The sequence below is a fragment of the Podarcis pityusensis genome (assembly GCF_964106645.2).
Source record: "Podarcis pityusensis genome assembly, chromosome: 8".
Classification (NCBI taxonomy): Eukaryota; Metazoa; Chordata; class Lepidosauria; order Squamata; family Lacertidae; genus Podarcis; species Podarcis pityusensis.
The window spans coordinates 23,669,384-23,696,625 of NC_138033.1; the positions used below are offsets into that span (position 1 = coordinate 23,669,384).

The following is a 27,242-nucleotide window of genomic DNA, read 5'->3' on the forward strand; positions in this document are numbered from 1 at the left end:
GAAGTCTCATTGCACTGGCTCCTGCTAGTGCAAGTGTTTAGTTGACTCGGGGCCAATATCTCGGGTGTCAAAGCACACAGCAGGAATAATGCAATGAAGGCCTCAGATGCAGAGGAGGGAGTGCCACAACTTAGGGGCTGCCGCAGAGAAGACCCTCTCCCAGGCTTTCACACACACCAACTTCTGGGGGCAATGAAACGACCAAGAGAGCTCCCTCTGCTGATCTGAACACCCAAAAGGTTCTGTGGGGAAGAAGGCAGCCTTTCAGAGGTTGTTTTTTTTGGGGGGGGGGGGGACAGCTTGAATTGGGTACGGAAACGAACCGGCAACCACTGTTAGTGGTTGCGTGCCCTACTTTTCCCGAAGACAGCCTTGGACTTAATGGGATAGGGTGGGGTGTGTGTGTGTCCAATCCCTCTTTTAGATTCTCCTGGGCATTGTCGGCCAATTGGTGCCAAAGAAGGACAGAACTTTTTTAATGTATGCTACAACAGCAGCAAGAATACTCATTGCAAAGTATTGGAAGACGCAAGATCTACCCACTCTGGAAGAATGGCAGATGAAGGTGATTGACTACATGGAATTGGCAGAAATGACAGGCAGAATCCGAGACCAGGGAGAAGAGTCGGTGAAAGAAGACTGGAAGAAATTTAAAGACTATTTACAGAAATATTGTAAAATTAATGAATCTTAGAAGGATGTTGGATAGAAACTAAGTGGTTTCCAGCTGTAATGCTTTAAGAGATACGAAAAAAGGTTTACAAATGGGTAAAAGCTTAATGGTAAGGATTTGCTGAACTAACAAACTGAACTGGAATACAAAAAAGGGAGGTATGAGGAGGTCCGGGGAAATAAGGGTAAAGAAGATAAGCTATAGAAAGTTAACGTGTTTTTTAACTGTTTTTATCTTGTATGTTTTTCTTGATTTTTCTTTTTTTTGTTATATTTTAAAAACTTTATTCTTTTTTCTGTATTTTGTATTTTCTTGTATTTTTATTTTTTGTTTTTGTATTTTTTGAAACTTTAATAAATATCATTTAAAAAAAAAGATTGCAATAACTTTGCTGATTAAAAAAAACCGCGACAACGCTGCATTCGGGGGGCCGCCTCCCCCCTCTTTCCTTCTGCAGCACCCCGTAACCTTTGCGCCATGGGGGGAAAAGGAGACAGGCTTTTCGGCGGCCAGTTTTACGCACCTCTTTGCGGGCGAAGCCCGTACCTCCGCCCACAAACTTTTGCAGGTGCAAAGGAGACTGAAAGCGGCGCCCATCTCCGGGGACACCCGAGGGAAAGGGCGCCTGGAAGGGCCCCGAGAAAGCCTCTCGCTCCCCGGGCCCTTCCAGCCACCTGCAGACGGCCTCAGTATCCAGCCCACCCCGCACGCACCCGCCTGAAATCTTTCCACCCCTTAATCCTCGGCTCCTATATTTAGCCCAGCCCCCTAGTGCTATTTTGACTCCCTGGCCGTCATTTATAAGTGACCGAGTGGCCCCTCCCCTCTCCAGCACGCCTGCGTTATTTCGCCCTCTTGCCTTCCTTCCGCGTCAAACTTCTCCAGTGAGTGCGAAAACTTTCCCTTTATTCCGCAAGTACGTTCCCGCCTCTTAAAAAACACCAAAAATCACCAAAAAAACAACAACTACAACTGTCATAAAACCAGATCCGGATCCAGCTGGGTCCGTTTCTTGCCCCCACCCCCCGCGACTCCCCGTTAAATATTTTCAGGCGCTCGCCTTAGCGAAGCGTGCCATAGGTTTGTTTGTGTTTTTTGGGGAGAGGAGAAGCCATGGGGCAAGCGGAGGAGCTGATCCGAATAGGCAGAAAGCTGGATAAGATGGTGTCCAGGAAGAACATGGTAAGAGAAACGGTGCGCGTGTTGTGTTTTCGCTTTGCTTGTGTGCTTTCTGTTTTAACTCTGCTTGAATTCGCAGGAGTCTGTCGCTGGCACTGGGAGGTCCCTTTCGGGTTTCAAGAAACAGTTGCTTTTAATGTGGTTTCCTGTGGTTTTCTCATTGATCAGCAAACTTTCTGCAAAACCCTCAGAATCGAAGGAGGTGCAGATGCAGCTCCCAACAGTTGCGGGGCGGGGAAATCAGGTTTTTAAAAAAACACCTCGCAGGGTTTGCGTTACAGCTGAGAATCGTTGTGCTCTTTAGGTGACCCGAGACAAGCAAAAATATATTATTTCTTACGTTTGCTCTGCTTAAAAGCCAGGTTCACACCCCCACCCCACCCCAAAATCTGGGGAGTAGTTTTGTTTTCTCTCTTTCCCCCACCCCCACCTCAACCATATTTGTGAGAGCTTCAGTTTTCTTTCAGGGACAGTGTCTCCCCCCCCCCCCTTGCTCCTGCAGATCTCCAAGTGGCCAGTCCCTAAGAGGATTTGGAGAGAAGGTATGTAGACAACAGGTGTTTGGCAGGAGTCTGGCAATGTAAATTTAATCTTTGCCTGGTGTCTTGCTGAAGGAATGGCAGCAGAGAAGTAAAAATAATGTATGTCCTGCAGGGACTGGGGAGGAAAAGAGGACCCCCAGCATTGCCTTCCTCCATCCAGCTACATGGGAAGATGTATGTGTGTGTGCGCGCAACCACAATTTAAAGGCTGAGAAATAAAGTTACATGCCACTCCAATCTGCAAGCAGTGAGAGACTCCAGGAGTTTCAGGGTTTGGTTTCCTTAGAATCATAGAGTTGGAAGGAAGCAACTTTTATTTTATATACTGTGATCTTTTTATGTGAACTGCTCTGAGACCTCCGGGTATAGGGCGGTATATAAATTCTAATAATAATAATAATAATACAATGCATGAATATACAGCTGTCGTTTATGGGGTGTGGATCAAACCTGTGACCTTGGTGTTATCAGCCCCACACTCTAACCAGCTAAGCTATCTTTGGAATGAAGGTCAGTAGAGATGGTGGTTCCTTTGGGACATATGGTTTTATTTGCACATATATGCAACCTGAGCATAAGATAGAGGGGCTCATGACATTAGCACCCCGGCAAATTTTACTTAAGAATAAGATTGCTTTGAATCCAGGGCATCCTAAACATCCTTCTATGTCTCCAGCTTGCTTCCAGCTCACTCAAACTACACTGGCTGTGGTGGTGGGGAAAGGCCCAATGATTTGTTCTATGGCACAGAGCAACTTCTTTGCTTATGCTAATTGTGGTGCTTAATTCGCCAGCCAAAGCCATTACCAAGAGGAAGGGGCTGCTTTGACAAGCTTGCTCATGGACATTACACAGACACAGAATCCCAAGGATTGGAAGGGATTCCGGGCATCATCAAACTCATAACAATTTATTAGTACAATTGCAAATGCAATTGGGGGGTTTATGTGCTATGTTGTACCGTACCGGGCAGATGCTTCACCTGTGATGGACATAGGGTTATGTCTTTAATAGTAACATTTGATTAGGTTATCTGTATTTTGTAAGTGAGCTCCTGTTGTTCAGTCCCAGCTCCTGCCCACCTAGCAGTTTGAAAGCATGTCAAGTGCAAGTAGATAAATAGGTACCACTCTGGTGGGAAGGTAAACAGCGTTTCCGTGCGCTGCTCTGGTTAGCCAGAAGCGGCTTAGTCATGCTGGCCACAAGACCCGGAAGCTGTCTGCGGACAAACACCAGCTCCCTCAGCCTATAGAGCGAGATGAGTGTGCAACCCCAGAGTCGTCCACGACTGGTTAGGGGTACATTTACCTAATTTTGTAAGTCATTTTGAGACATTCTGGGTCCATTCACATAACCGCTTACTTGAAACCCAGCTGCTGTCTCGCTGCTAGTTTCTGAAGCCGCATTCATAGACACAATCCATATTGACCCTGTTGCTTCTTGACAAATGTTGCTTGATTTGTAAACCCCTCCCCCTTGCCCAAATCAGCTTCAGTGCAACTAGAAAACCTACGCTGAATTCACTTTATTCTTAAGAACAGCGTGTACAGTTAAGATGGCTGTTGCCCATGCGCAGATGAGAGCACATGCAAAAATGAGTGTGCATGCGCAGATGATAGCATCATGAATAGAAGTTCCATGTTGCAGGGGTGGGGAAAGGAAGAAGGTCTTGTGCATTGGGTGAAGACACACACACACCCCGATGTGGGTGGGGAGAGAAACTTTCTGTATGTTAAGCTGCTAATGTAAATGCTATGTACTCAGAAACTTCGAATCTTAGAGTTGGGACCCCGAGAGTCATCTAGTCCAAGCTCTGCTTAAAAACCTCCAAGGAAGGACTTGTTCTGTTTGGTGGGAGATGCAAACTTTCCCATTTCACCTGGCTCTTCAAGGCACAGCTATGGAGTTGAAAAGCTAGACAACCTCACCGTCAATGCTTGTTTACTCTGCCATGTGTGGCAGTCGCGCATTGGCTTCTGGAGCTGGGTGTGTTAGTCAACCTGATTGTTGCATTTTCCTTTTTAATGATTGGGTCGCTCACATGCAAGAAGGGAATCAAACTGAGTGCTAACTTTGTTTTAAAAAGCACCCCTAATGGGTAAAATAGGGATCTAATGTGGGGGGGGGGGCTAGAAAATGGGGGATGTGCTTGGTGGATTAGGGACAACTAGAGGACATGTTCTTGCTGAGGAGTTTAGGACCCCGCCCAGCAAAATGAGCAGGAGGGTCCCTGAATGTGACAGGGCTGGTTTACCACTGTGGGTGGGGAGCCTCAGAGCTGGGGGTGCCCTCTGCCTGGCTCTTGCTGGCTCTCCTCTCCCCAGAGAGGGTCACGTCGCCAGGGTCATGTCCTCTCTCCCCAGACCTCACCCCTCATCAGCCTTGCTTTCACACCCTTCTTGAGCGTTTTTGGCTGACTGGGATGCTGATAGTGCCTGCTCCTTGCCTGGATGGAGGATATTTGGACTCCATGGAATTTGGCCCTTGGAATTTGGACCCCAGGCCACCTCCCTCGCCCATCCTTCTGCACACCTGTGTGTTTGCCCTGTGAGATGTGTCCTTGAACTCCAATCAAGTCTCTTGCTTGTCTGCACGGAGGACAAAGAAGAGTGTGTGTTCAAAGGAAGCTAGCCCCCTTGTATAAAGGCAAAATTTGCATTTGTTACCCCACCCACTTTTGCCACTGGCCCCACCCATCCTTGGCAGGTCCCTTTGGAAGGCTGCCCAGGAGGGAATGCAGCCCTTGGACTCAGCCCTATAACACCATATATGCCCAGAGTGGAGAGAACACAAGTCCACACAGTGCAAAATTCTTGATAAGTGCACAGCTGTCCTTTCATTATCTCCCTGTGGACAGGTTCTGTTTCATTTACTTGAGAATGGACACATTCTTTTTTTAAAAAAATTGTATTTATATCCCACCTTTCCCCCCATGGAGCTCAAGGTAGCATAAGTAATTCTCCCCTTCTTCCATTATTCTCCACAAGAGCCCTGTGAGGTAGGTTAGGCTGAGGTTCCAGGCCACCCACCCAGTGAGCTTTATGACTGAGTGGGGATTTGAACCCTGGTCTCCCAGGTCCTAGTCCAGCACTCGAACCACTACACCACAATAGAGTTGGTGTAGGTCAGTGGATGTTTTGCCATTCTTATTTCACTTGAGCGGTCTGAGGATTTTGTCCTTTGGCTCCCCGGCAATACTCAGCAGAAGGTGAACCACGGAGCAAGATTTGCACCTTGAGTTGAAGTTAATGTTTGACTTCCCTTGCAAACTTTGCTCTGGTATGCAATGACTGTAAATAACTCCTCCCTACCCTCCTCTGCCAGATCGCCTTCAACACCCACCCCTCCAAAGAGTTAAGGCCAATATTTGAAGGTTCTGCTGCAACCACTGTAATTTTGCAGATCATGCTGGCATGGGGGGGGGGGGAGGCTTTCCTGCTTTAGGGAGACTCTGACCTGGGAAGGGAGCATGAAGAAACACAGGAATCTGCCCTATACTGTGTCAGAGGTCCATCTAGCTCAGTATTGTCTACACTGACTGGCAGCAGCTCTCCATCTGGAGCCTTGACATCTGGAGGGAGGGGGTGTGGCTTAGGGAGAGACCAAGGGCCAGTTTGAGAAGCTAGGTGGGCCACATTTGGCCCTCGGGCCTGAGATTCCTCACCCTTGCCTTAGGGACTAGAAACCTGAGCACACAATGGGCAATATGAAAGAAAGCTCACCCCCACAACCAGAAGTATTAAGGGTGCATTCACCCCTGTTCTAACTATGCAGGGATTGAGGAGTTTACGGATGTCTTCTGTTCCCTGTATAGAAGTATCAACAGCAGAGAGAGGCACCTCTTTGTCAATAATAATAATAATAATTTATACCCCGCCCATCTGGTTGGGTTTCCCCAGTTGCTCTGGGCGGCTCCCAACAGAATATCAAAAATACAATAAAACATCAAATATTAAAAACTTACCTAATAGACGGGTGCAGAAATCAGAAGCTCTGCAGTGTAAAATGTTTGCAATGTGTATGTTTGTGACAGCATCTTGGAGAGCAATGGAAATAAATTGGTGACTCCCTCACCCACCATCACCTGCAAGAGAGTTTTTGTTTTCCCAAAGGTGAGAGAGCCCATTGGAAGTCCCATCTGCTGCCTGCTTGGGCTGCTGCGGCCCATTGCAGAAGTTATTTGAGACACAGACAGACGTTCCGTTGACAAGGAAACAACATTTGACTTTTGCAATGTCAGGTTTTCGCAAAGATCCCTGAAACTTTCCCCTGAAATGAATTTCCAGATAAGGGTCTGCCTGCTGGTGGGGGGGATGGGGACATGTTGCCCCATGTTCTTGCAAATGGTACGTGTTGGCCACAGAAACCTCCAGCCCTAATAATTATTTAATAATAATTATTTCTACCCTGCGCATCTGGCTGGGGTTCATTCATTGCAATGTGCCAAATTCAAGCTTGGGCTGTGCCACTGGAAACCTGCCACCTAGAGTTGATTTGTAGTGGCATGCCAAAATATGCATAAGTTGAAAGGTGGGCAGCACTGTCGTGATGCATCCTGGGAGTCATTGCAGTCTGGCTCCGTCGCAAGCACTGGCTGGTTGTCTGTCTGTGACTCCCTTTTTACAACCACAGTCAGACACCAAATTGGTAGGGTCTCAAGCAGCGTCAGGAGTGAGCCAGCAATATCATCAGATCATCATCTGAAGCCCATCTTCATGTCCGGAATGTGGCAACACGAGAACGGGCCTTTTCTGTGGTGGCTCCCCAATTGAAGAATGCTCTCTCCAGGGAAGTTCACCTTCATTCCATATCTTTAGGCACCAGGCAAAAACATTCATTTTCTCCCAGTGGCAAGAAGAGCAAGAGCAGCTCTAAGGGGCTCTGGTGGTTCGTTGTGGGCCTCCTGCTTGCGCCATGAGCCTTAGAGTGTGCCTGCTGACTCCTGGCTCCACCCTTAGTGACCACTGAGGGCATCCTCCCTTGAAGCAGGTATGGGGGGCCTTTTTCAATTCTAGAGCACCACCTCCCCTTCTGGACCGCCATTCTGGCACCAGCAATCAGCAGTGAGCAGGGGTAAAAGTGGGTGGAATGGAACAAACGCTCATTGGCTGACATGCCCTTCTCTGTCCTCCATCCAGGCAAGCCAAAAGCACAATCGGAGTTCAAGGATGTGTCCTAGCGAGGAAACTCCCAAGGGCCAGATACAACGGTCTTGGAGGGCTGCATCTGGCCCCTGGGTCTGAGGTTCCCCACCCGTGCCTCAAGAGATTGCCACTGACCATTCCTACAACAGGCATAATGCAGGAGACAAGGAGAACATATTTTAAGGCTTTTTAATATTCCCTGTGTGTGTTTGTTTTCCCCCTTCTTAGGAAGGAGCTCTCGACCTACTGAAGAAACTGAACAGTTGCACAATGACGATCCAGCTACTGCAGGTATTTGAATTCCGGGGCATAAATACTTTGGGCCAACGAGGTGCTGTCTGGACATTTGCCTCATCTCAAAAAGGGTGTTGGGGGAAGTTCAGAAAAGGGCAGCGAAGATGATCAGGGGGGTGGAGCAGCCCCGCCTCAGGGAAAGGGTCCAGCGTTTGGAACTCTTTAGTTTAGAGAAAAGGTGAGGAAAAAGGTGGCATGGTAGATGTTTCTAACGTAATTCATGGCCTTGAGAAAGTGGATGGGGGAAAGTCATTTCCTCCTCTCTCATAACTTGCATTGACATCCCATGAAGCTTGAATGTTAGAGGATTTGGGACAGATAACAAGAAAGTATTTCTCCGTGTGGTGCATAGTTAAGCTGTGGGCGTCATGCCCAGAAGAGGCAGTGATGGCCGCAAAACTGGATGACTTTGAAAGAGGATTGTGTGGCAAGTTCTCGCCCCCCCCCAGTGGAAATAATGACACATGACACAATTATTAAGGTTAATGGGCTAAATAAGGCCACAACTTTATTGGTTACAGGTGATGAGCAGTATTGGCGTAGGCATTGGTCCTAGCCGACTATATCCGGCTTCAGCCCATCCGCTTGAAGTCTGGGAAGGGTTACCCACCAGTAGGGGGAGTCCTGCGGATGCACATCAACTAGGAACTCCCCTGGGGTCACCGATAGGGGGCGTGCCTTAGGCCCTCACCGCCCCAGGATTTGGACAGGGCCACTCCCCCTGGAATCCTTTATTGAACTACCTTTCAATATGTGGGGCAGGTGATGGCGCTACCTCCCCTCTTCCATCTACAGAACTATACCAATGCCTAACCGCCAATACCAAGAAAGTTATGACGATTTGCTATGAGGTAGGCGAAAACCAAGTGGCTGGTGCCAATTTGCCAAGTGGAAAAATTCCTACCAGGCCTCTCAATGGCGACCAACCAAGGTCCATAGCAAAGTCAAGGAACGAAAACCTTATAGGGCGGGTGGGTGGGAAAAGCAGGAACTGCGTCCTGCTTTAACTAAGGCAGGCCACACCCCCAGAGCCTTCCAATTGGCTGGCCAGGAGGTGACGCGGCCAGGAATCCCCCCAATCACGCGCAGAGTGTGTGTGTGAAGCCCGCAACCCCATCTCCTCCTTAGGTCAGAAGTGGCTTGGGACAAATTTATGGAGGATGAATGAGGCTACTAGCCATGATGCCTATGCTCTGTCTCCATGGTCAGAGGCAGTTATGCTTCTGAATACCAGCTGCTGGAAACCACAGTGGGAGAGAGTGGGTTGGCTGCTGTGAGAACAGGATACTGGACTAGATGCATCATTGGCCTGACCCAACAGGCTTTCCTTATGTTTGCTGGAGCACAACTCCCATCATCCCTGTCACGCTGGCTGCTGCTGATGGGAACTGTAGTCCAACAACATCTGGAGGTCACCGCTTTGGCTTTGCAAGGTCAGCTCTGCCTGACCTGGGCCCCTGAATCCTCCAGCTGTTCCCTGGTCCCTTTTAAGTTGGAGACATGAAGGATTAAACCAGGGACATTCCACATGCAAAGCGTTTGCTCTGTCCCTGAGAGCTCTTGCATAAACGGCTGCTGATCCCTCTTCTCTGTCTCTCAGACCACAAGAATTGGCGTGGCTGTCAACACAATCCGCAAACACTGTGCTGATGAGGAGGTGGTAACTCTGGCGAAAATCCTCATCAAGAACTGGAAGAGGTTGTTGGGTAAGATTGCTTTGTTGTGGGTGGCAAAAAAATGCCAGCAGGTTCTCTGAGTATCACCATTAGAAAGCTGCTTAGACTTCAAGAAAACAGCATTAACTGAGGGTGTTGAGATTTGTGAGGCCTTGTGCCCCAAGGGAGAGGGGCCTGTAGAGCAACGACAGGGGATGTCTGGCCCTCAAGGTGTAGCTGAACTACAACTCCCATCACCCCTGACTCTTGGCCATGCTAGCTTTGGATGATAGGGTGATTCTGGGTCAGAGAGACAAGAAAATGAGAGCCCCGGCACTTCCATATTGAGACATTGGGGACTAGTAGGATGCAGAGCATCCATAGCTGGGGTGACTATCAGCTGGTGTCGTGTACGTGTTGGACATCATACAGGTGATGGAGTGAGAGTGAGGCCCAGGCAGGTAAGTGTGCCTGTTGCCTCTCTCCAACACCGTCTGTACATATGCAGCCGCCCTCAAATAGACAACCAAATAGCACCAGTGGGGCTGTGGTTTGCCCTTTTGACCATGTATGTTTCTTCCAGGGAAGCAAAATTGGAACTAAGAGCTTCTCTCATAATCAGTAACTAACCAGGTGCTGCTTTTACAAACTCTCACAGAGATGGTATGACACACCAGTGGCGTTTGGTTGGTTAAATGTGTACAGGAGTGTTCACTGACGACTCAATAGCATAGCATTTTCTCATGCAACTACAGTAATAACAGCTATTGGAGAGTGTGGAAATATGTGCCATATTCTTGTAGGAGTTAATAGTCCTGACAGTTACCGCTGGAAATACTAGCGGAAGATAGTTGTTCATCCCACACTTTGTTTTGGAGAGAGATCTCCTGGTTTCTTTTTCTTTTATTTGGCCGGTTTATTCCGACCTGAAAAGACTGGTTGCAAAGGAATTCGTTTGTATTTTAAAGTGTGGCTTGCTTTCAGAATCTGAGGGCCCAAAAAGGGATCTAGGTTTTTAAAGAAAACAAACAAACAGAACACCCCATTGTAACAACAGACACACTGATCCCAGCTTCTCACTGTGCAATTAATGTTATTAAGTGTTGTTTCTTTCAAAACAAACAAAGGAAGAGTGCTGCTGGATCAGGCAAAAGGCCCATCTAGTCCAGCATCCTGTTCTTGCCACTTGCGATTCCTGGACACTGGAATAACAACAACAACAACAATTATTATTTATTTATTATACCCTGCCCATCTGGCTGGGTTTCCCCAGCCACTCCAGGCAGCTCCCAACAGAATATTAAAAACACAATAAAACATCAAACATTAAAAACATCCCTAAACAGAGCTGCCTTCAAATGTCTTCTAAAAGGTAGTTGTTTATTTCCTTGACATCTGATGGGAGGGCGTTCCACAGGGCTGGTGCCACTACTGAGAAGGCCCTCTGCCTGGTTCCCTGTAACTTCGCTTCTCACAGTGAGGGAGCCACCAGAAGGCCCTCAGCGCTGGACCTTAGTGTCTGGGCAGACCGATGGGGGTGGAGACGCTCCTTCAGGTATACTGGGCCGAGGCCAGTAGGTATGCATTAAAATTTGAACTGAACTAAATTTTGTTCCCCATCTAGGCTAGGGATGGCTGTGATTCAGTTTGTGCTTTGTTTCAGAAAGTACAAAACCAGTAAGTTTGGCTTTATATGCGTGCTGAATCAACCCCCCCCCCCATCCCTACTCTCTTGTAAACACGCGCCAACACTTTGATTTGTGCTTGGAAACGTACTGGGAGCCAATGTAGGTCTTTCAGGACTGGTGTTATATGGTCCCAGCGGCCGCTCCCAGTTACCAGTTTCGCTGCCGCATTTTGGATTAGTTGTAGTTTACTGGTCACCTTCAAAGGTAGCCCCACGTAGAATGCATTGTAGTAGTCCAAGTGGTATACAGAGGTATACTGCCTCCAATGGTGGAAAGCATCATTGATGATTTACAAGTCCTGTCTTACCAAGCAGAACAACAAGGCAGACTGATATAAGCATGCAAGGAGTTGAACATGATTGTTATTGTTGTTTTAAAGGAAATTATAGCTATGGGGCAGATCTGGATCACAGCAGGGAGCTTGTTGTTGTTGTTGTTTCTTCTTCTTCTTCATCTTCTACTACTACTACTACTACTACTACTATTATAAAAACCATTTGCCCTCGTTGTGGTTCTGATCAAAATCCCCAGCCCCAGCTGTGACTGCTGTTGACTTTTTAAAAATCATGTAATTATTAACTTTAGTTATCAGCATCTCTGCCTTGGTGTGTGCTGTTAGGGTTTGGTGGAGCTTAGTTGCAACTGCTTCAATGTAAAAATCCACAACTCCTCAAGTCCTGTGGAATTATTACCATTTCAAAAACATTGCCACCCTCCAGTTTGCAAGCATACTTCCCCATTCATGGGGACTTGGGACTTCTTCTTTTTTTGTGGTCTTGTAGTAAGGTTAAAGCTTACTGGGAAATGATATATAACAAATTGAAAAAGATGTTTAAAATAACATTTGTAAAAAAAATAACCCCAGAAGCTTTCCTTTTGGGAATTATAGGGGTAAAAGGTAAAGAGTAAAGGGACCCCTGACCATTAGGTCCAGTCGTGGCCAACTCTGGGGTTGCGGTGCTCATCTCGCTTTATTGGCCGAAGGAGCCAGCGTACAGCTTCCGGGTCATGTGGCCAGCATGACTAAGCCGCTTCTGGCGAACCAGAGCAGCGCACGGAAACGCCGTTTACCTTCCCGCCAGCACTTTGATGTGCTTTTGAACTGCTAGGTTGGCAGGAGCTGGGACTGAGCAACGGGAGCTCACCCCGTCACGGGGATTCGAACCGCCGACCTTGTGATCAGCAAGCCCTAGGCCCTGTGGTTTAACCCACAGCGCCACCCGCGTCCCTAATAGTCCCCTAGAGGGGTAGAACTACCTAAACAGTATAGAAATTTATTCATGTATGCGACTACCGCAGCAAGAATATTATTTGCCCAAAAATGGAAAGAAGAAGTCGTCCCGACGAAAGAAGAATGGATACAAAAACTTATGGAATATGTAGAAATGGCAAAACTTACTGGAAAAAATAAAAAAAATCAAGATAACAAACTTTTTATAAAAGAATGAAAATAGTTTATTGAATATTTACAAACACACTGTAAGATAAGAACATTGGCAGGATTATTGTAATAACCTGAAGTTTCATAAGAGTATATATTTAAAGTAGGTGAATAAAAAAATAAGTTAATTTGGAATATGCAGGAAATGTAAGAAATAAATTTAAGGAACCACAGAAAGAGGAGGAAGGAAGTCAATTTTGAAACGTTAGAATGATTGTAAAACTATTGAAATGTATATAACTGAAAATCATATTAAAAAAAAAATATGAAAGTTTTTTAAATTAAAATTTGAGATGCCCACAAAGCAAGTAGAAGTGTGAGGGTGCTAGAAAAATATCATAGGGCTTACTGTATATGAAACTACTAATGAAACTAGAAAATATAGAAGACTTTACAATATTTGATTGTACCTGGATATCCCATTTTCTCTCTTTTAGAGTCGGGGACGGAGAAGAGTAAAAAGGTGAAGGAGAGAGACAAAGGGATTGATAGCCCTGGCTGGAAAACCGAAGACACTATTTCCCACCCTGTGAATCTCTGCAAAAGTTCTGGTGGAAAACAAAAAGACCGGTATTCACATGTTAGGGCCATTCGCAGCTTTTAGTGCAAGGAGGTGCAAATGTTGGTTTGAATCAGGTCCAGTTGTCTTCTCTCGTAAAAGCAATTCTGTTGCAGATATCACATTTTCTGAGTTGACAAATATTGTTAGTGGTAAAATTGCTATTTCCCCCCCCAGTTAGCAGGAAACCAAAGGAAAGGGAGATGAAGGCACTGGATGCAGGAAAAGCAACAGAAAGAACAAATTCTCAAAGTACCAAAAATGTTACATAATTCGCAATGCGTTAACAGAATTAAGAAATTTCTTCACCAGGAGCAACACTTCTTACCACCACATCTAACTACTTGCAAAGATATACCTCTGTAGCCTTCTCCTTTGCTACTAGAATTTAGCCAAATTTTTAACGTATATATGATATAATTTGCTCTACGCTACCCTTAGATTCTTTTGAGATGGAGGGCAGTCTAGAACCATATATATTGATGATGATGAGCAGCAGTAACAACAATAGCACAATATTATTATGCCTAAGAGTGACTTTTTGCATCTGTGGCTGGTTTGTATTAGGGAAAATTGCTTTGCAAAAATGTCTATACAGTCGTACCTTGGTTTTCAAAAAGCTTAGTTCTCAAACATTTTGGCTCCCTAATGCTGCAAACCTGGAAGTGACTGTTCCAGTTTGTGAACTGTTTTTGGAAGCCGAACGTCCAACGGGGCTTCCGATTGGCTGCAGGAGCTTCCTGCAGCCAATTAGAAGCCACGCTTTGGTTTCCGAACGTTTTGGAAGTCGAACGGACTTCCGGAACGGATTCTGTTCGACTTCCAAGGTACGCCTGTATTTGGATGAATCTGTTGATGAAATTTTGGGATGCCACAGGCTGATGTGGAAATGTGGAGAACTGAGTTTAAGACTGGAAAATGAGAAACTGAAATGGACAGGTTTTCCCCATCCCTACTCAAGAAATTTAAGTTTTAGATGAGTCTCCAGGGTGGGATGCTTAACCATAATGAAATCACTTATTTGTCACCCCTAACTATTTTTAAACGGGATACCCTTGAAGGGCGACCGTAGGGACATTTAATTGGGCCTTAGCATATGCAAAAGCTCCTGCCCAATTTCTAGGGTGTTTCTTGTTTTAACCTAAGAGACAGCATCTTGTTAAGCAGGCCCTCCCTTCGCCATGGTGTTCTCTGCTTGTGCTTGGAAAAATGCCCATCTTGGCTGCCAGGCCCTGTTTAGTTTCACTTTCCACTTCAGCGCCTGTAACAGCAACTATATCGCTTATTCTGTGTCATTTGCAAAATGGTGGGGTGAGCCAGGATTGTCCCTGGACCTTGTTAACCACCGTTTGACAGATGGCGGAGCTGCTCTGCGCTGATAGATTTGGGGAATGCTCTGAGCTCCGTTAAACAAAGAGAGCTTCCAGTGTTCTTGCTGCTACCCAGTTTGCTGCATATGATGAGCATCAGATAAGTAAAGCTTTGTTTTACAATTGTCTTATGGCCAGCAACCAGGTGGCATAGAAAAGATTCAGGGCATGGATTCACAGAGCTTTATTTGCAGGGCTGTTGCTGCCATGTTGGGATTCCAGACATGCATGAAGACTAGGGTGCATTCTTATGAGCTGCTCATTTTATCAATTTCCACAGGTGCTGCAATGTAATACGAGAAAGGCATGAGCCGTTTTTAAAATATAAGCTGAAGATTTCTGGCTAGCCACATGCTTGCGCCTTCCTCCTGCCACATTGCAATACTGCTTTTCATTTAGTGGCAATGCCAAGGCAACACTATATTGCTGTGGGGGTTTCCATGTTAGGATGGAATAACGTGCATCATTAGCGCTATTAAATATAAATCAAAGGGGAAAATACGCATGTGGGTCCCATGCCACAGCTTGGGAGTCAGTGGGTCTGGGGTATGGACCAGTTGAAAACCACTGTGCCAGTGTACATTTAATGCACGTTACTGATATAAAGTAGGTGCACATTTAGAATTCATATGTTGCAGAAAGCAAGCCAGCTAATTTCCCCATCCAAATCAACCCAGATAAATTCTTCAATTATTTTGCACCCCGTTCCAGATCACCCCAAATCTGTTCCTCTTCTATTCATTTAGACCCAGTTAATTTCCCCAAAGAGCATCCTCCATATCAGTTCAATTCTCTTTCAGTTATTTCTTTTTAAAAAAAGGCATTTATGTACTGAACACACTCTAAGCAGAGGATAATCATACAAAGGATAAAGCAATTAAAATTCCTCATAAAGCTGATCATAAACCTTAACACCACCTTATGTTGCCTGCTGCACTAAGAAAGTCTTTGGCAGGGCTCAGAGTTATCTACCCTTATATTCTATGATAACTCCAGGAGGTAAATTCTGCCAACTGGAGAAGCCACCTCTACTTCCAGCACAGACACTGAAATGCATGATGCTGGAGATGGCAAACTGAAGAATGCCAAATTCAGGCAATCTAACATCATGCTTTGTCTCTATATGCAGAGATCCCAGAAGTGCTTCAGCTACATCGAAAAAATCCCACTTGGAACCTAAAAAAGAGAGGTACGTGTCCTTATCTTTCTTCAGTGGATCTCATAATATTTCAGTTTCCTGGGAAACATTCTTGCCAGTGGAGGCTGATCCCTTAGGGCAAGGGGCTCACTGCCCCACCTCCCGTCTGCCATCAGCCAGCCCCACCTGCCTGCATTCTTACCTGTGACCAGTCCAGGGGGTGGCACTGCCTATCGGCTTCTTCTTCCTTCTCCTCCTTGGTCCCATTGTTACCCTTGCAGTACTCGGCAAGGAGGAGGATGGGGACAAATCTAGACTTGGCTGGCTCTGCCTATCCTAGGCTCTGGCTCCACCTACTTTTTGAACTTCCTACATCCCACCCTGGGACGCGGGTGGCACTGTGGGTTAAACCACAGAGGCTAGGGCTTGCTGATCGGAAGTTCGGCGGTTCGAATCCCCATGACGGGGTGAGCTCCCGTTGCTCGGTCCCAGCTCCTGCCAACCTAGCAGTTCGAAAGCACGCTGTGCAAGTAGATAAATAGGTACCACTCTGGCGGGAAGGTAAATGATGTTTCCGTGCGCTGCTCTGGTTCGCCAGAAGCAGCTTAGTCACGCTGGCCACATGACCCGGAAGCTGTACGCTGGCTCCCTCGGCCAATAAAGCGAGATGAGCGCCACAACCACAGAGTCGGTCACGACTGGACCTAACGGTCAGGGGTCCCTTTACCTTTACCTTTACATCCTACCCCACCAGTTCCAATGGCCACAAAGTCCAGGCATCCATTTCCCATTTTAATGTTAGGGGGGGTGGAGATTGCATAACTCGGCAATAGGACACGTGCTTTACCTGCAGGAAGCTCCAGGTCCAATCCCTAGCACCTCCAGTTTAACAATCAGGTAGGAGATGATGGGGAATAATCCGTTTGAGACCCTGCCGGTCAGAGTGGACAACAGCAGGCTAGATGGACAACATAGTCCAATCTGGTCTAAGGCAGTTAGCATGTGTTCCAAGCTAACAGTCTGGCAATTCATAGCTCTTTTTTTTGCACTTTGTACCCTTTCTCCCCCCAAAAAGAAGAGACTCTGAAGACTCGAGATCTTCCACCTCCACTGCTGCTTCCTCCTCCTCTCCCAAGAGGCTGTCAGCGGACAGGTAAGCTACTTTGTCAGCTTTGCTGATGCTGCATGGCTGGCCTTTTACCTGGCGCCATTGCTAGCTTGGCAAGCGCAGGAGGGCATTTATCCCTGTTCTAGTCCATAGTGTTCAGAGAAAGTGTTTGACTGGTCCCCTGAGAGGATGGGTGGTTTCCTAGTCTAGTCCTTCCTGGTTCTTTATTTCATACGTTACCCTTCATCTTCCTTGAAACAGTGAGCCAAGAGCTGCGCTAATAAACAGGGTCCCATCCGCAGCTTACGTTTGAAGCACAAGTATACCGCTTTAACAGTCACGGCTTCCTCAAAGCATCCTGGGAGCTGTAGTTTATCCCTCACAGAACTTCAGTTCCAAGCACCTTTAGCAAACTACAGGTCCCAGAATTCCTTGGTGGAAGTTTCATGTGGTGCAGTGCTGCTTAGTGCAGATGGGGCCATTAAAAAGAAATAAACATTATATACTGAGGATAGTTAATAAAATTTAACTATACTTGGGAATTCCCCCACTCCCATTTCAGTGAGTGTGTTTTGGCATCTTATTTGTTGCACCTCTTTGTCTTCCTTACAGGAGGGCCTCCACTGGCTCCAACCCAGCTGCATCTCCTCCCGGGTCTCGGAAGAATTCTACCGATAGCAAAGAGGAGAGGTATGGCTGGGTATTTGTGTGTCCTCCCCAAGTGGGGAGGGGGGAGATGAAACTGGATATAAAGATTCCCCAGTGAGCTTCATGGCTGAGTAGGGATTTCAGCCCTGGCCTCCCAGATTCTAGTCCCACGTTCTAACCACAACACCACACTGCCATGAATTTGAGCCACATACACAAAAAAAAAAAACACATTAAGGAGACGCTGGCTGGATCAGACCAATGGTCCATCTGGTCCATTATCATTTTCCCAACAGCTGTTAATCAGATGCCCCTAGGAAGCCAGTTAGTGCTTCTCCGCAAATGGTATTTTTGTGGAATATTCTGCCCATAGAGATCTTCTGTTTCCACCTTTAAACAGCTGTTGAAAACGTTTCTGTTCTGCCAGGCTTATGTTGGCAATTAAGAATATCTCTCTCCATAGTATTTACTCAATGGTCTCTGATTTTAAAATATTTTAATGTGTTTTTATTATATATAAATATTATTGTATACGACTTTGATTTATTTTTTTTACACTATAGTGGTATAGATATTAGATATTTGTATAAATAAGTAAAATAAATATACCAGAAGGATGCCTATGTCCTTCAGGACTAATAGCCGTTGGTAGCTTCGTCCTCCATGAATTCGTCCAATCTCCTTTTAAAACCACCCAAGTTAGTGTCCATCTGTTGACATACCTTGTGGCAGCGAGTTCCATAAGTTAATGATGCACTTTTTTGAAGAAGTGCTTCTTGTCCTTTCTGAATCTCCCAGTTAGTTTCACTGGGTGGCTCCCCTGTTCTAGCATTGGTGGGGGATTACGCTATTGCTAGGAGATTTTTAATAATAATAATAATAATAATAATAATAATAGAGAGGAGCATTTAGTTGTTCATTTTTGTGTTTTTATATTGTAATCCTCCCTGTGATCCTTGGATGAAGAGCAGTATAGAAATTTAACCAATGAAATGAAATGTTATGTAAGCCCCCTACCTCTGGTCTGGAGTGGTCCAGGCTAGACCACAGACTGCCTCAGTAAGAACTAGGCTTAAAAAGAGAGCCTACCTTAGGTAGGGGGGACGTTCTTCATGGTGATGAACGTGCATTGTTCTGCTTTTGCAAAAGACCTGTTGTTTTCTGCCCTCTTCAGATCCCACAGCAAAGCTAAGCCAGATGTGCCCAAGACCCCAACCAGCCCCATCACTCCGACATTTTCATCTTCTACCTGCTTCTTGGCATCGTGCTACCTGACAGGAGACTCTGTCCGGGACAAATGCATTGAGATGGTCTCCGCAGCTCTGAAAATGGATGGTGAGAGGCCAGTATATACCTCTGTGGCTCAGGAAACTTTCCAGCTGGGATGGGGAAGCAGAGGGCCTTCAGATGCTGTGCAGGTCGGGGCGATTTTTGTTTTCACATTTTCACTTCTTAAAATATGGCAACCCTAGGTTAGGGAAGCAATGAAGAAATGCAGATGGAATCCAGAGAGGAAAATATGGATAACGCCTCATTCAGCAAACTGAACAAAAAACAGTGTGTAATTCAAGTAGAAAAACAAAACCTTGAGAGAGGTTTTGTCTTTCTTAGTGCAGACCTTGTGCAGAGGAAGGAGACATTAACACATACACAGAGGAGGAACTCCCTCAAAACTACCAGGGCATGAGCTGCTTCAGCAAAAATCCTGCCACTTATGCTAACAAGAATTAATTCCTAAGTTGCACACAGAACGATCTCTTCTGTTCCACTTCCTTTTCTCCTCAGATGATTACAAGGAGTTTGGAGTCAATTGCGACAAGATGGCAGCTGAAATTGAAGATCATATCCTTTGGATAGGATGGGTTCTGTGGGCTAGAGCAGTGTTTTGCTATCACTCACTTCGGGGCTGTCTTTTAGTCTTACTTTCCCATCTATAAAATTGGGATACTGTTGCTGATCCCAAGGGTTCTACCTTACAAATCGGTTTTATATCTATATATATAATATGAATATGAAGTACTGGAAGCGCTTTGTAAACGGGCTGTATGCATAACAGTATTGATTCTGGGCTCCAAAACAGATGAATAATAATAATAATAATAATAATAGTATTTTTTATTCGTATCCTGCCCTCCCCGGCCAAAGCCGAGCTCAGAGCAGCTAACAACAAGTAAAAATAGCACAGTGTACATAAAATCACACAGTCAATTAATTAAAATACATTCTAAAATCAATTCAGAATCAACCATTGGGTTAGAGTTCTATGAGGATTACAGAAGGAGAGAGGAGGTCAGACTGTGCCTTGGCCAAAGGCCTGGCGGAACAGCTCCGCCTTGCAGGCCCTCCGGAAAGATGTCAAGTCCTGCAGGGCCCTAGTCTCTTGTGACAGAGCGTTCCACCAGATCGGGGCATGGCTGAAAAAGCCCTGGCTCTGGTTGAGGCCAGCCTAACCTCCCTGTGGCCCAGGATCTCCAAGATGTTTTTATTTGAAGACTGTAAGGTCCTTCGTGGGACATACCAGGAGAGGCGGTCCCTTAGGTACGAGGGTCCTAGGCCTTATAGGGCTTTAAAGGTTAAAACCATGAGAGATTGGATCTCGTGATACACACGCGCAGTGGAGGCTGGCAATCAGGGTTTGGGGCAGAGATCTGTTTCATTACCTCCTACCTGAAATCCTTTTCGCTAGCGATGCTGTGGATTGAACCCGGGGCCTTCCCCACACAGAGAATGCACCCTGCCATCTGAGCTCTGTGACCCATTTCATTCTGTGTATCATCCTTTTTGCCCTTCTTCCTTGACGCCTCCACATATCTACCAGGAGCTGAAGGGCACCGATATGAAGTATCGCAACCGTGTGAGGAGCCGCATTAGCAACCTGAAGGACCCCAAGAATCCTGGCTTGCGCCGAAACGTGTTATCCGGAGCCATTCCTCCCAGCCTCATTGCCAGGATGACGGCGGATGTAAGTTGGGAGGAGAAGGAACAGGATGGGCTATAACTTTTTACATCTGTGGTGGCGAATTTCTGTCCTGTGGGCCTCGTTAGGGGCATGAGGCCATTTTGGCCAAGCCTCACCTTCCTTCTGCACACCTGGCATATATGGGATGTCAGGTGTGAGCAGGTAAAAGATGTGACTGGGCTGAAATGGGGGTTTGCAGGGATGTTAATTGATCTGACGGCCTCTGCAGCCTCCTGTGCATTGGTCTTTGCTAGCCCTAACAACCAGCTGATGGTTTGGCCTTGCAAAGCACTGTGGCAAGTTTAGGACTGGTAAGGCAGAAAGTCTGCTCTAACTAAGTAATTAATTGCAGGAAATGGCCAGCGATGAACTGAAGGAGCTGAGGAACGCCATGACGCAGGAAGCCATACGAGAGCATCAGATGGCGAAGACTGGAGGCACCACAACTGACCTCTTCCAGTGCGGCAAATGCAAAAAGAAGAACTGTACCTATAACCAGGTGAGGAGAGATGGACTAGGCTATTGGGCAAGACCTATCAGGCTGGGCACGTTCACATGGTAAAAAAACAACAACAAATCCCTCTGTGCTTCACAAGAGATCTCTGCAGTCAGCGAGAAAAGGAATGCTAATGATGTTAACTTACACATTGTACTGTAGATATAGTCAATTTCAGGAACCGCAGAAGAATCTGAGCAAGATCTCTACCCCCCCTCCCCACACGTGTGTGTTCAGTGTTTTTTTCTGGGGGGACACATACCCCTAAACATTTTATGAATCTTTGTACTTTTATCAATTTACTGTATTTATTTTCCCCAAGACGAACTATAAAAGAGTGGTTTTTCTTGAGTCAAAATGAGAGTACAGTGGTACCTCGGGTTAAGTACTTAATTCGTTCCGGAGGTCCATTCTTAACCTGAAACTGTTCTTAACCTGAAGCACCACTTTAGCTAATGGGGCCTCCTGCTGCCGCCGTGCCGCCGGAGCCCGATTTCTGTTCTTATCCTGAAGCAAAGTTCTTAACCTGAAGCACTATTTCTGGGTTAGCGGAGTCTGTAACCTGAAGCATATGTAACCTGAGGTACCACTGTACCCCTAAACATTTTCGGGGGGGGGGGAGCACTGTATATGTTTATGTGGCTATTGCCATTTTGGCTATTGCCTTCATCTGCTGCTCTGGTAACAATGAATGGATGCTGTATCCAAGGTGGCAGTTATAGAGCTTTGAGGATGGCACACTTAGAATGGCTTCATTCATCAGAGCCAAGCAGTGTTGGTACCATCCTCCAGGCTGAGGCCATGCGGTCTTAAGGTGCCTGGTGTGTACACCATAGTTGTATGCTAACATAGCTGGATCTGTTGGGATCTCTGCAACTATTATTGATAAGACTGACAGGCTGCAGTTCTCAGAACTGAAATTATTTGCTCCGCTGTTTTGGTCAGGATTGCAAATTTGTGGTTTCTAAAACGTGTGTAGATGGGTTGTAGTTTTACCCGTGTACTGGATATGACACCCCCCTTTTTTGCACTTGGATTATATTGTACGATGTGCAGGTGGTGTTCTCTCTCGAGTATATCGTCTTTATATACCATTTAATGCAAAAAATGGGCTTCCAAGTGGCTTGCAGATTATAAAAACCAGTTACACAAACATATAAAAATCCATCATTCCCTTTAAAGCAACTTTACAATTAGAACAGGAGTTTTGGGTTGAGAGATCAAGGGAATGTCTGTGTAAACAGATGCAATATAATATAGATTGATATATAGCTATAGGCATTCAGTGTGTGTGCCCTGCCAGGCTCTTTGCTCTGTCTTTGGACTAGCAGAAGGGGCAAAATGCATAGCAAGCAACTGTGCTTAATTTATGTAATTTATGCAAGTTGCAGAATCCCGCTTTCCTCAGTGCAAGATTGTGGCTTAAAGCTTGATGTGCCCAAATTTGATAGTGGCAATGAAAATGCTGGAATTTAGTTGTGAGGATTAAATTTTGGAAGCTGGGGCCTCTTTGCTACTGGAATTTGTGCTCCAGTTTGCTCAGAAAGGCAAAACACCCAGCTCACAGCTGACTTTCTCCTTCCAGGTGCAAACACGGAGTGCTGACGAGCCAATGACGACCTTTGTGCTGTGTAACGAGTGCGGGAACCGCTGGAAGGTAGTATTCCCACCCCCACCCCACCCCAAATAAGCTTTTATCTTTGCACATTTTTGTGTGTACACATCATACCTTAAAATAGGCATTCGTTTTACATTTTGGAATTCTCTCAAAATCTGGCTAAAATGGAAGGATAACTTCATTGTGATCCATGTATCGATTTGGGAAGTTGGAATGAAGTTCGCTTAAAATGCAGGCAGAACAAAATCCCTGAGCATCACTACTCATGCCACAAAGGGAAGGGGTGTGCATGCCTTCCCTTCCTAGCATACCAGCTTTACCTCTGTTGTCCCCTCATGTCCATGCGAGGACAACCCATTTAGATATGGCCCAGGTCCCCTCAAGTTAAATCCCAGTGCGTGTAGGTCAAAACCTCGCGGCCCAATTCCTCAACCAAATCTGGGGAATGACCATGTTGGTGCTGGTGGATTTGTCTTTGTGTGGACACCTGGGGATGTTGAAGGTGAGGCAGATGGGGCTTTCCTGCATGCAATGTCTCAGAAGATCCAGCAATGTTCAGAGAGTGTCCTTTCCCTTTGCAGTTCTGCTGATGTTCCTTGAGCCCAGCCAGTGATGGAGAAGATGATGTCCTGTCGCAGTCGTTCAGAAGAAACTTTGAACTATCCACTGAAGAAATAACAGCAGGAAAGTGGAAGGGGTGCACATGAAAGGTGGAAATGCTGGACCCTTAGGGGTGAATTACTTAAAAGGAGTGGTGATGGTCTGTTGTTAATTCAGGTGATGGAATGATGCCACTATTAGGAAGGCTGTGTTCTGCGAACATACTGGGCTAGTGCAGAATTTTGCTTGAGTGCGGAATTCCACCTTCTGAGACTCCACATTTTCGTTATTATAAAAAGTTTATACCCCTTAAGCTTTGAAATTGCATGTGTGGGCAATATATAATGAAAATCTCTGAAGCCCGGGAGTGGATGAAGATTCTTTGTCTTCAAGATATTGCACATCAGTAGCCTGCAAAAGGTCTTCCTTCCTCTGCCCAACTCGCAACACTTCCTTCAGATCACAGAACCCAGCTTTTCACGATACATAATTTAGATCATTTTTTATCAGTGTAGGATACAGTTCTGACTGCAGCCCATTAGCTTATCGTGTGCTGTTGGGGGATGACCTCTTTCAGAGGATTCAAATGTCAGATGTGGCCCTCTGGGCCTCTCCATGTGGCCCTTAGGCCTCCCCCTCATTGTGCCTCCTTGAATGCTTTTGCCTAACTGGAGTGTGTCTGGAACTGTTAAATGCTCTCTTGCTTGACAAGATAGAGGTTGGGGAACCTTTGGGTGGCTTTCTGTACAGGAGGATGAGCCTTCTTTACTCCTAGCAGAAGAGGGAATTTTCAGCAGACGTAGTTTCTCCCTCCCCTGTCTGACAAGCTGTCAGCTACCAACATCCCCTCATTCCCTCTCCTATGAAGCTGCCTCAGACTGAGCCAGACCTCTGACCTGTCTGGTCCAGGGCTGCTTCTTGCTTTGGCTGGCAGTAGCCACTTAAAGGCTTTCCCAACCCTTTCTACTTCCAGAGTCCCTTTAACGGTGATGGCGGGACTGTGCATGCAAAGCTTTGCTCTGCTGCTGAGTGGCGGTCTCCCCTTGCATCTGGTCACCATGGAAGCAGGAAGGTGGACACATAATGCTTTTTCAGAAGGGTTCCAGGCTCTAGCTCTAGGGCAGAGGTTCCAAAGTGTGGCACCTCAGGGTGCCGGTGTGCCAGCCATTGCCTCCTATAGTGCCCACGAAAGGTCTTTGTAAATATCCTGTAAAAAATAATAATAATACCACAGTACACTAGTGATTGTTTCCTCTTCCTGCTCACTTCCTGTTTGTACAGGCTCGGCCTCTCTTCTACTAAACTCACCGCCTTAAACATGCCCACTTGCCATTGGATGCCTGATTTCCTATCTGTTCTGAATGGGGTGGTTGAATGCTCTTTTAGACGTTGAGGCCATTTTGCCATCCCTCGGTGGCAGCCATTTTGTGACGCGACGGGCCCCCATGGCAGCCATGACACTGTCTCAAGATTTGTAATGTACCCACTGGCTGAAAAAGGTTGGTGACATGTGCTCTAGGAGAGGTAGCCATTGTGGATGGGGTCAGTCATTACACACGGCAGATGGCGTTGGCTAAAGATTAGAAGCATCTTTCGGCAAAGTGCCCTGTGTCAGGAGCCCACTCATTCATTCCCGCAGTCATGAGAAGGGATCCCAGAGAATTCAGTTGGAAACGGATGTGGGAATTTCTACTGTTTCTTGGCACGTTTAGAGCAGAAATAAATCCAGTGACTACAGGTGGTTTTCATTCACAAAGTTCTGGTTTGTTTGTTCTTAAAGCCCACAAGTGACAAGTAATTAATGACTTTAAAAAAAAAATTGTTTTGACATTTCCTGTACATTGAAATGGTGTGGAAAGTAATCACATAGTTAATTAAATTCATAATGTAAAGGATTGTGTAAATTACATTAATTAGCAAGACAAATAACATAGAATTGGGCAGAAAATGAACTGCAGTGGAAAGGAAATAGCAGTGTTTGCAACAAAGGTTGGTTGGAACGCAAACTACTGCCTTCTTGCATCCCTAGTCCTGAGCTTAACTGGGAGCAGCCCATTTTGATTTCCCAAAATGTCCCAGATCGATGCTGTAACAAGTGGCCTGGGGCACTGAGGGGAACCCAAAATGGCAGGTGACACCACAGTCAGTCCCGCCAGATAAGCCTAGGACAGGTGAGTGGGCTGCACTTGGAGTGCTTCTGGTTCTGATGCCAGAGAAATGAAAACTGCAACAAACCTGGGAGTGGGAATTCAGGATAATTCATTTCCTCTTTCTAAGAACGTTTGATGCTTTTGGAGTGGAGCAGGTACTGAGCTTATACAAACCAAATGTTAAATGATCATTACATTAGTACATTAGCAAACTCTTGAATGCTCACTCATTGCTCTGTGTGTCCATTCTGGGATGGAAACAGAATATGGTGTTTCTCTAGCAGAGTCATACCAAAATTGTTGGGTTACAGCAGGGGCAGGGAACCTGAGGCCTGAATGCGGCCCTCTAGATCCCTCATTCTGGCCCTTGGGCCTCTCCATAGGCCACACCTTTCCCCATCCTTGCTTCATACCCAGAATGCCTTTTGTTTGCTGGGATGTGTCCTTGAACTCCGACAATGCCTCTTATTTGTCTTGGAGGGAGAGGGGTGTGTGTGTCTCTGTGTGTAAACTAGCCCTCAACTAAAATGCCACAGGTTGATGCCAAACGGGTGTTTGCTAGAGTCTCGAAGTCTTCTATAGGGGCTATATGGGGCTCTTCTGATCTTTCTCTCATGCCTGAACTGGGTGATATTTTGTGCCTGAGCCACAAGGAGGCAGTCCAGGTCCATCGGCTGCAATTTTTATTCTCACGGAGAATATTGTGAGACGTTTGTCCCACGCTCTGTTCTCCATCTCCACCTCTTGTAGAGCAGGTGTGCTTATAATAATAGTAATCATGATATGATGGTCATTATATGATTTCATTTGCAGCCCACTTTCCTTCCAAGATGCAGCACAAAGGCAGTGTCTGTGGGTCTGCATTGCTGCATCCCATCCAGGCACCAACCAGCTCTAGACCTGCTTAGCTTCAGCAAGGTTGCGGCCCCAGGTGTCTTAAGACTATGTGATGATCATCAACCACAAGCCACCTTATTTCAAGCCGGACCATTGGTCCATCTAGCTGAGTATTGTATACACTGACTTAGGTTCCCAGCCCTACCTAGAGATGTCGGGGGTAAAACCTGGGACCTTCTGCAAGCAAAGCAGACACACATAGTCACTGAGCTATGGTCGTTCTTGCAATTCCTCAATTCATATCTCTGCCCCCTTTAGTGATCTTTTTCTGCCTCCACCCCACCCGAGATCTCTCAGGTACCTTCTGATGACATGTGTGCCATCCATTTAAAGCACATTATGTCCCGCAGGGAATCCTGGGAATTCTAGTTTGTCATCGTCCCCAGGAGCTACAATTTCCAGCACCCACAGCTAACTACAGTTTCCGGGATTCTTTGGGGCAAGTCAAGTGCTTTAAATGTGCTTTAAATGGGATGTGTGTACACAGCCTCTCTCAGGCACACATATGTATTCTCAGTGACAATGGACCCACGTTGACACATTCCCATCGCTTGTGGCAAAAACAGTTTTAAAATTGTTTTCTCACCTAGCTCTGAGACTACCGAGTAAGCCAACTGTGTGGTAGGTGGTAGAGGCAGGGGGCAAATGGATTCCTTCTCTCTGACTCTTCCACTCCACAAGCTGTGTTTTTGCACATAAACCCATAGCAGATGTGCATGTTTTTACGTGTGCGTGACTGTTTTGTGGCCTGTGTCCATGTAATTGTTGGGTTCTATCCAGTTAAGTCCCAGGGATGGAAGGATCTGTCAGTTCTGGGTCTCTTAGGCCACATTCACAACCATAACATTTAAAGCAAATATTTTACCCCTTGAGAAACAGTAAATAAAAATCCAAACTTTCTGATCCTCTGTTGGGTGGATGGATTTATATTGTGAACTGTCCCAAGAACTCGGGATGAAAGGCAGGAAAAGAAAGAAAGAAAGAAAGAAAGAAAGAAAGAAAGAAAGAAAGAAAGAAAGAAAGAAAGCTCCATTGCACAGGAAATTGCCCATCTGCTAAAAGTCTGCAGCTGAAAATGAGAAA

General features: G+C 46.1%; 1 protein-coding gene across 1 annotated transcript; it reads left to right on the forward strand.

The window, feature by feature from the left end:
• Nucleotides 1–1,528: 1,528 nt before the first annotated feature.
• On the forward strand, nucleotides 1,529–25,004 carry TCEA3 (transcription elongation factor A3). The gene is made up of 13 exons (XM_081015779.1): nucleotides 1,529–1,855; nucleotides 7,767–7,829; nucleotides 9,433–9,538; nucleotides 13,054–13,186; nucleotides 15,675–15,734; nucleotides 16,759–16,836; nucleotides 17,404–17,481; nucleotides 18,614–18,774; nucleotides 19,225–19,280; nucleotides 20,246–20,401; nucleotides 20,751–20,897; nucleotides 22,480–22,551; nucleotides 23,094–25,004. The coding sequence occupies exons 1-13, from the start codon at nucleotides 1,787–1,789 to the stop codon at nucleotides 23,100–23,102; spliced, it is 1,188 nt and encodes a 395-aa protein (XP_080871905.1). The 5' UTR covers nucleotides 1,529–1,786; the 3' UTR covers nucleotides 23,103–25,004.
• The last annotated feature ends 2,238 nt before the right edge of the window (nucleotides 25,005–27,242 follow it).

What these genes read in the sequence shown, in the direction of transcription:
- TCEA3 (XM_081015779.1), top strand. Translation starts at nt 1,787, where the DNA reads ATGGGGCAAGCGGAGGAGCTGATCCGAATAGGCAGAAAGCTGGATAAG. An exon ending in TTGGAACCTAAAAAAGAGAG is followed by an intron (nt 15,735 to 16,758) that starts GTACGTGTCCTT and finishes CCCCCCAAAAAG; the next exon opens with AAGAGACTCTGAAGACTCGA. An exon ending in AAGAGGCTGTCAGCGGACAG is followed by an intron (nt 16,837 to 17,403) that starts GTAAGCTACTTT and finishes TCTTCCTTACAG; the next exon opens with GAGGGCCTCCACTGGCTCCA.